Here is an 8,211-nt window from a genome sequence, read left to right on the forward strand (position 1 = left end):
TTAAGGTATCTTGTGAACATAAGCAGCAGTTTTAGATAGAATAAAGCTGTATATTATTTTGGTAACAATGCAGAAAATTATCTAATATAAAATGTTTTTAAAAATACAAAGCTGTGTAACCTTGTAATAAATCCATACTTAATTTAGTGCTCTCCTTTGCAGTAAGGGGAGAGAGAAAAATAAAGTAGTAATAGTCTTAAGCTTACTAATCACCATAACAGAGCCATCTGGTTGGGGCAGGGAGGGGGAAGGGAGTAGCAGGACAAGAGGACCTTGCTCTTAATAGGCTTATTTCTGGGGAAAGCAAGCAGTCTGTTGCAGCTGCTGAGATTTGCTAGTGGCTTTTGCACTGTTTTGCTGTTCAGGAAGCTAACTGATGCTCATATTCCCTAACCAGCAGTACTTCAGAGAGTTCCAAAGTTTCTACTACTTCAGGTAGGCTAGCATAGAATGTGCTTGAATAGTGAAATGGAAAAAAGTCAAATAATGCTTATTTTCTCTGCTTTCAGCAAGTATTTTGGAAGCATGGAAAAAAATCTTATTCCATTCACAGTGTGAAAGTAGAACAGAAAATCCTTGATCTGTATAGGTTCAGCATAAGTAGACTTAATAAACATAATTAGAGATTTTTAGTGTACACGCTTCAGTGAAATTTGAAGTGATAATGGGCGTGGAATGAAAATTGACATTCATTAGATGTCCCTAGGTTGGTGCCCGTTTCATAATGTTGAACTTTATTAATAGTGACGCTAATGAGGATCCACTTCCTAGGACAGAATTGCAGATCCAGCCTCTTGGATCTTGAGAACTGCAGCATTAAGATACTGATTGCAGATGTGTTTATTTTTCCTTCCTAACTGTTGATGTTGCTAACTACTGAAGTTTTATAAAACAACAGTGAGTTTTCTATTACATTTTTCAATTAGTGCTTTGTCACACAGAAAACTTGGTCTGTCTTTTCTCCTTCCCCATACAATATAAATGCATCTTTTAAATCCTGTTAAAGTTTTATTCTACAAAATTGTGTTGGCTTCTTGCAAGGTGATCAGTTTATTCCTATCATGTGAGAATAGTTGTTTCTGAATGTCTTGCTTATGCTCTGAAAACTGGACTGTGTTATAAGACTCATTTGAGTTTCAAAGGTGATGTTTACACTGAAGGTTCATTACATACTTTTCCTTTATGCAGGACCGAGTAATGATCAACCGATTAGACAACATCTGTGAAGCAGTGCTGAAAGGGAAGTGGCCAGTAAATAGGCGCCAGATGTTTGATTTCCAGGGGCTCATACCTGGGTACACTCCAACAGCTGTGGACAGCCCTCTACAGAAAAGGAGCTTTGCAGAGCTCTCCATGGTTGGTCAAGCCAGCATCAGTGGCAGTGAAGATCTCACTGCTTCTCCTCAGTTATCAAAGGCAAGGCTGCACCATTCTCTTTTTTACATAAAACATTTTATCTTGCATGAGCTTCTCTTGCGTAATAGAAAATAAACCAGCATGAATAAAATAGGCAAAACATAAAAGTGTTTCATTGAATAAAATGAAGACTTTGTTTTCAGAGTTATATGTTTGGAGTTATATTTTGAACTCAGCATAGCAAACAGAGCTTTGCTAATGTTTGTAAATCCTCATTTTTTTTTTAATTAGGAAGATGCACTCAATTTATCAGTTCCACGTCAGAGGAGGAGGAGACGAAGAAAGATTGAAATTGAGGCTGAGAGAGCTGCGAAGAGGAGAAATCTTATGGAAATGGTTGCCCAGTTACGTGAGTCTCAGGTGGTCTCAGAAAATGGACAAGAAAAGGTTGTAGATTTATCAAAGGCCTCACGAGAGGCAACAAGTTCTACCTCAAATTTTTCATCTGTTACTTCAAAGTTTATCTTGCCTAATGTCTCCACACCTGTGTCTGATGCCTTTAAAACTCAAATGGAGCTGCTGCAAGCAGGTCTTTCACGCACACCCACAAGGCATCTACTAAATGGCTCTTTAATAGATGGAGAACCACCCATGAAGAGGAGGAGAGGAAGGAGGAAAAATGTAGAAGGGCTTGATCTGTTATTTATGAGCAACAAACGGACATCGTTGACTGTAGTAAGAGCACAACCTTTTTCCTTTTGTCTCATTTTTGTTTTTCTCTCTGTGGCACTTCCTGAATGTGTTTTAGGTCTTATACTCTGCCTCACAGAAACATAGAGCTTTTGCCCAAACAGGTTTTTCTTTGTTTAGAGCTGTTAATTTTTTCTGAACCAAACAAAATGTGCGCATCAAGATTTAACTCTAGCAAAGTCATAGCTGTTTTAGGTAGCTTGCACTTTCAAAATTACTTACTTAGAAAATATATTTCTAACAATATACGTCTTGAGGCTTAAGTATGTCTTTCTTGATGTTTTGTAAAGGGAGGATCCTGAAGAATCTTGGACGACATTTACTAAAAATGCAAAAAAAACTGCTTTGCCTTTAGCACTACGTTCTCTATTGTTCAAGGATGTAGAATTTTCAAAATTCCCTGATACAATGCTATTACTAAATGCAGTATAAGTATTTAAACCCCGTTAACTCTTGTGTATGCAGAATCTTGAACATTTCACTTCAGTCAGTCCCTGAAATTATTTTTCCAGCTGTTCCTGTGAAGGGAAGACTAATACAGATGTGATTGTTTTCAGGAGGATGCTGAAGTGACCAAAGCTTTTGAAGAAGATATGGAAGCCCTACCAGCAAGGAACATTCCATCTCCTGGTCAATTAGACCCAGACACTCGCATCCCTGTAATCAATCTGGAGGATGGGACCAGGCTGGTGGGAGAGGATGCCCCAAAAAACAAGGATCTAGTTGAATGGCTTAAGTTGCATCCTACTTACACTGTAGATATGCCAAGTTATGTACCAGTAAGTATGTGATTCTAAGTGTTGTTCTATTGTATTAATACACAACTTTTACGGACAAAAGGCTGAATTTCCTCACATTGGACATAGCCATTTGGTTTTGTAGCTTGCCTTGCAACAGAAATTCTCTTTATCCACCATTCCTATTTTATCCACACCCAAGTGACACTGGGGTGTTTGATTTGCTTTTATTTTCTTTGTGTTGGTATATAATAGCATGTTAGAACTGTGTTTGTCAAGTTCTGCAGAATTTCTTCATGTGATACAAAAAAAAAATTCTTCTCATGTAATCTGAGATTAAAGTAATGGATCCCTTCTTAAAATTGTTGTGAGGAGAGGTACTGTGATTGGTGATTTTTGTCAAGAAATGAAAAGCTAAAAAGCAATAAATTTCTCTTCTTTTCAGAAGAGTGCAGATGTGCTGTTTTCCCCATTTCAGAAGCCGAAACAAAAACGACACAGATGTCGAAACCCTAATAAACTGGATATAAACACCTTGACAGGAGAAGAAAGGGTACCTGTTGTAAATAAACGAAATGGAAAGAAGGTAAAAATTAAGTTACTTCAGTTGAGGTCTTTAATAGTGGAAAGCTGGCTTTCTAGTCCAAGCTTTCTCTTTAAAAGTTTAGTAATTTGACACCAGCAGTTCTTCTTACTGTACTGTGCCACCTGGTTCCTTTAATTCCTCCTTTGCTCTTTTGATACATTCCTATTAATCACCTGAGTGAATAACTCTCACTTTTTGAGCCTATATAGGACATTTTGTCCTTAGATACAGAATTTATTACCAGACCTGCCTCAGCTGCAGGTATCACTAGCTGGTTTCCGTGGTTTTTACACAGTAAACTGAAAGTCTTTGCTGCCATCCTTCAGAGATGAAAGTGTGCAGATAGAAGATATCCATATGACTAGTTGTTAGGTTTTGTTGTTGGGTTTTTGTTAAAGTCATAACCTTGTCTTTTGCATTAGATGGGTGGAGCTATGGCCCCTCCAATGAAGGACTTGCCAAGATGGCTGGAAGAAAATCCTGAGTTTGCTGTTGCTCCAGATTGGACTGACATTGTTAAACAGTCTGTAAGTGAAACTCTCTTTCCATGCGTCACTGTAGGTTATAGCACAGAAAAGTTGAAGGCTGTGTAAATTGATTATTAAGTCTTTATCTCATAGCTGGTTTTGAGAAAATTGTGGTGTCTGTGTAGGAGTTACCCAGCTCGGTGGGGAGTGGTGATAGAAGGCTGCTGCAGAATGGGATTGAAATAAACTCGAAAAGTCAGCTACAGTTAAGGCAGCCCTCACCATTTGTTTTGCATTATTTTTTCTTACAAGTAACAGCCCTTAAAAAGCACAGGTATTCGTACATTAAGAACTATGAAGAAAATATTTGTCATATGGAGACACTTCCTTGTCTGAGTAACAAGCAGCATCAAAGGAATCGGTTTTCTGCCTTTTATTTTACAAAACTTGTTTGAAAATAAAGGCTGAAATTCTGCAAGTACTCAATTTAATAGAATATTACTATTCTGAAATTCAGTACAAATTATGAAGATATAAACTTGTAACTGCAGCATATCAGGGTGGGGTTTTTAGATGAAGTTACAGAGTTTTCACCAGGTATTTTTTTACTGTTGTGTTTAAGTATAAAAAAATCTGTGATCTCGATTTCTTCAGCTTTCTTTGCTTGTCCTACTGCCATTCACTATAGCACTAAGCTAGTCGCCATTTGCCAGGGTAAAAAAACAAACCACTTTTGGAGTATGCTGAAATCCCTTCTGTTTCTTCTATCATCATCAGTTAACTGCTGAAAGCTAGAAAAGCCAATCGAGGATCAAGCTTGTTTTTTCACCTTCCCGTTTTAGGGTTTCGTTCCAGAGTCCATGTTTGACCGTCTTCTCACTGGACCTGTTGTGAGGGAGGAAGGAGCAAGCAGAAGAGGAAGAAGGCCAAAAAGTGAAATTGCCAAAGCAGCTGCAGCAGCTGCTGCTGTAGCATCAACTTCGGGAATCAACCCACTACTAATGAACAGTTTGTTTGCTGGAATGGACCTCACAAGCCTCCAGAACCTACAGAACCTGCAGTCTCTCCAGCTCGCAGGCCTCATGGGCTTTCCACCAGGGCTAGCAACAGCTGCTGCTGCTGGGGGGGACGCTAAAAATCCGGCTGCCATGTTGCCTCTGATGTTGCCAGGGATGGCAGGACTGCCCAATATGTTTGGACTAAGCGGATTGTTGAATAACCCGATAACGGCTACTACTGGAAATGCCACTACTGCTTCCGGTCAGGGAGAGACTGAGGATGGTGCTTCAAAAGCTGAAGAGAAGAAAAATGAGAATGAAGAGGAGAACAAAGACTCTGAGAAAAGCACAGACACTGTTTCTGCTACTGACTCTGCGAATGGATCTGTCAGTGCTGCTACTGCGGCGACTACTGCCACTGCCACCACTACCACCACCACCAACACTGGATTGCCCACAAACCCTCTGGCCTTCAATCCTTTCCTGCTGTCTACCATGGCTCCTGGCCTCTTTTATCCATCTATGTTTCTACCTCCAGGACTGGGAGGATTGACTCTGCCCGGTTTCCCAGCACTAGCAGGACTTCAGAATGCAGTGGGCTCCAATGAAGAGAAGGCTACTGACAAAACTGAAGGAACTGCCTTTAAAGATGAAGAAAATCTCGAAGGCAGTGATGCAGAGGAGAGCCTTGATAAAACTGCAGATTCCTCCGTTTTAGAAGATGAAATAGCACAGGGTGAAGAATTAGACTCACTTGATGGGGGGGAAGAAATAGAAAACAATGAAAACGATGAATAACCAGTACCAGTTACAGTTAAAGTGTTTTAAACTTTTGACAAGTGGTAGTCCTACTGTTTACACTCACAGTTAATGTCCATACTTAGTTTTTATAAGCTGTTCTGTAACATAGTGTAGCAAAAAAAGTTCAAGTCATGTTATACAGATGTGTCAAAAGGTATCTTGGTCATTAAGTATTGTGCAGTGCATTATTTATTATCCCTAGGAGAGATGAAATTTGAGAGGTGATCATGTCTTTTTAAGGAAATTGACATAATGCTCTGCTTTTTTTTTCTTTTGGTACCATTGGTATTATGAATTAAGCAGCAATTTGTAATCAAGTGGCACTAATAGAAGGAAGTGCTGCTTAAAGGAAGGATGAAGTTATATATTTAATTTTTTTCTGTTTTTTTTTGTTTTGTTTTCTTTTGCTGTGAAGGTCAAGATGAAATTTACCATACATATCGTACTCGCGCTTCATTTTGACTGTATGGGAGTTCACCCGCTCACATGCGCGCACACACCCACACACACACTCTCTCTCTGACAATCTTCATGATAGTGTGAATGTCTCTGTCTTGAGACACAGCAATAATAAGGCAGCTGTTGAATGTGAAGAGTACCTTTTGGAAACTAACCCACGGAGAAGGTTCTTACAGGATAAAGCTACAGTTTAATCGTCTCGTGATCTTGTAATGCACTGGTATAAACAAAAAGAAAAAAATCAGGTACCTTTTTTAAATTAAAGGACTTTGTTACTTTAGCCACAAAGCTAAACAGCATTACCTCAACTCTAAACTAGCCTTGAAGTTTACAGACATGACTTTGTAAATGTATTGTTTTTCTTTGTTGTGATGTCTTTTTATTTTTTTTTTCTTTGGAAACTGCTATCATGTAAGATAAGATGTAAATTGCTGCCAACTGTAGTAATGATGCTTTTAATAAAAGTGACCCATGATATGCAGAGATGTAATTATAGAATGTAGTGTTTAGGGACATCAAAACTGGTGTTCACTTTCTGTATTTGTATTTGTGGCTTTTTTATAGCATTTTCCTGCTATATTCTTTATAGATTAGTGGCTGTAAATGCTTAACTGATCGTCTTCAGGGGACTAGGCAGGAAGAGGAACCTTGAATTGCCTTCATATTTTCCACTCTAAGTAACTCCACAGAAATGCACGCTAAAATCCCTACTTTACTCCTTCAAAGGGGCATGAGAGACTGAGAATACTTTAAATGTGTTCAGCATGTGATAATGCGGTACACTAAAGAACAAAAGGGCAAAAGAAAAATGAGGCTTTAATAGGCACAATATCTAGGTCATTTATCCTTGGTTAATGGGTAGAAAAACACAATGCTGTAGTGACAGCAAGGGATACAAAGGCTCTGTGGTATCCTGTAGACCAGAGCTTGTGATGCCAGAAACCACTGTGTCAAACAACCTACATGAAACTAAAACTGACCCACTTTTTATAAAAACCAGTGTCTCTTCTGGAGAGCTACCGATTTGTACCCTTTTGTGACCTTTTGATATTCGAGATAATGTACCATTTGAGAACTTCTGTTTTCACGGTGTTGTCACCTTGACACACACATACACAATGAGCTCCAGAGTGAGGATAAAAGGTTAGATTTTCAGTGGAGTACATGAAAAATTAGCTATTTCAGTAGCCAGCTGTGGGTGGACCCCTGTCTTTAGAATTAATATTATCTGTGCTTTTGGAATGCTGGAGAGCTGCAAACCTCACTCCCATGTACACTGTGAATTTGCACGAGAGCTCAAACAGGCAAGTATTGCAAGGCCGAAATTTGGTCCCAAGGGGGATATATGAAAAGGGGTGAACTTGGCTTGAAAAGAATATTTCATGGACTATGAAAGTAGATGAGAAATGAGGGCTTAGCAAGTGATTTTTGTGTGAATGAATCACAGGCACAAACTGTTGAAATGAATAGATGTCAGGATGTCTTGTACTGCCACTTAAATAGATCACAGGGAGTTAATGAAGGTCAGGAAGGATGCCCCCCCACATGGACATCACCGAATGGTTGATGAGGTGTGTTATTCCTGCCTCTTTCTAAAACATCACAGGTAGACCACAGTAAAAGGTGAGAGGCTGAAAGCAAAGGCACATTAACTACATGAACTTGGGCAGGTGTGTTACATAGTCTGTTGAATTCATTTGAGCTGTTTTTTTAAGTTGTTATTAAATGCCTTGTCTTATATTTTTTTCTACCTGTAAAATTCCCACTGTAAGAGTTTTTGGGTGCTTTCCCTTGTGTGTATTCCAGACATGGTACCAAATAGCAGGGTTTTTTATTTAGCAGGGTTCGATTTTATAATTTCCAGAAAAGATTTACACAGACTAATGATATCCCTTGGGAGAGCCCTTTTTAATTGGCAAGACTAGAAATGATATTGTTAAATGCCATACTTAGTCCCTTTCTCCTCTGTCAAAATGGGGAAGTTCGTCTAACTTCTGTTTTTGCCTATAGATTTTTCACATGGAAACATCCAACTCATGATGTAGGGTGTCCAAGTG

The 8,211-nt window shown here is 38.9% G+C and overlaps 1 protein-coding gene across 2 annotated transcripts in view; it reads left to right on the top strand.

The window, feature by feature from the left end:
• Positions 1 to 6,725, top strand: part of CHD7 (chromodomain helicase DNA binding protein 7) — an 88,926-nt gene extending 82,201 nt beyond the window's left edge. The window contains exons 33-38 of one of the 2 annotated variants that reach the window (XM_062489238.1): positions 1,189 to 1,416; positions 1,648 to 2,091; positions 2,664 to 2,885; positions 3,289 to 3,429; positions 3,852 to 3,956; positions 4,739 to 6,725. In XM_062489238.1, the coding sequence (XP_062345222.1) occupies positions 1,189 to 1,416; positions 1,648 to 2,091; positions 2,664 to 2,885; positions 3,289 to 3,429; positions 3,852 to 3,956; positions 4,739 to 5,692 (2,094 nt within the window). In that variant the 3' untranslated portion in view covers positions 5,693 to 6,725. The remainder of the gene's footprint in view (positions 1 to 1,188; positions 1,417 to 1,647; positions 2,092 to 2,663; positions 2,886 to 3,288; positions 3,430 to 3,851; positions 3,957 to 4,738) is intronic. The other variant, XM_062489247.1, reaches the window with a different exon arrangement.
• The last annotated feature ends 1,486 nt before the right edge of the window (positions 6,726 to 8,211 follow it).

Source organism: Cinclus cinclus, chromosome 1 (genome assembly GCF_963662255.1).
Source record: "Cinclus cinclus chromosome 1, bCinCin1.1, whole genome shotgun sequence".
In the NCBI taxonomy this organism is placed as follows: domain Eukaryota; kingdom Metazoa; phylum Chordata; class Aves; order Passeriformes; family Cinclidae; genus Cinclus; species Cinclus cinclus.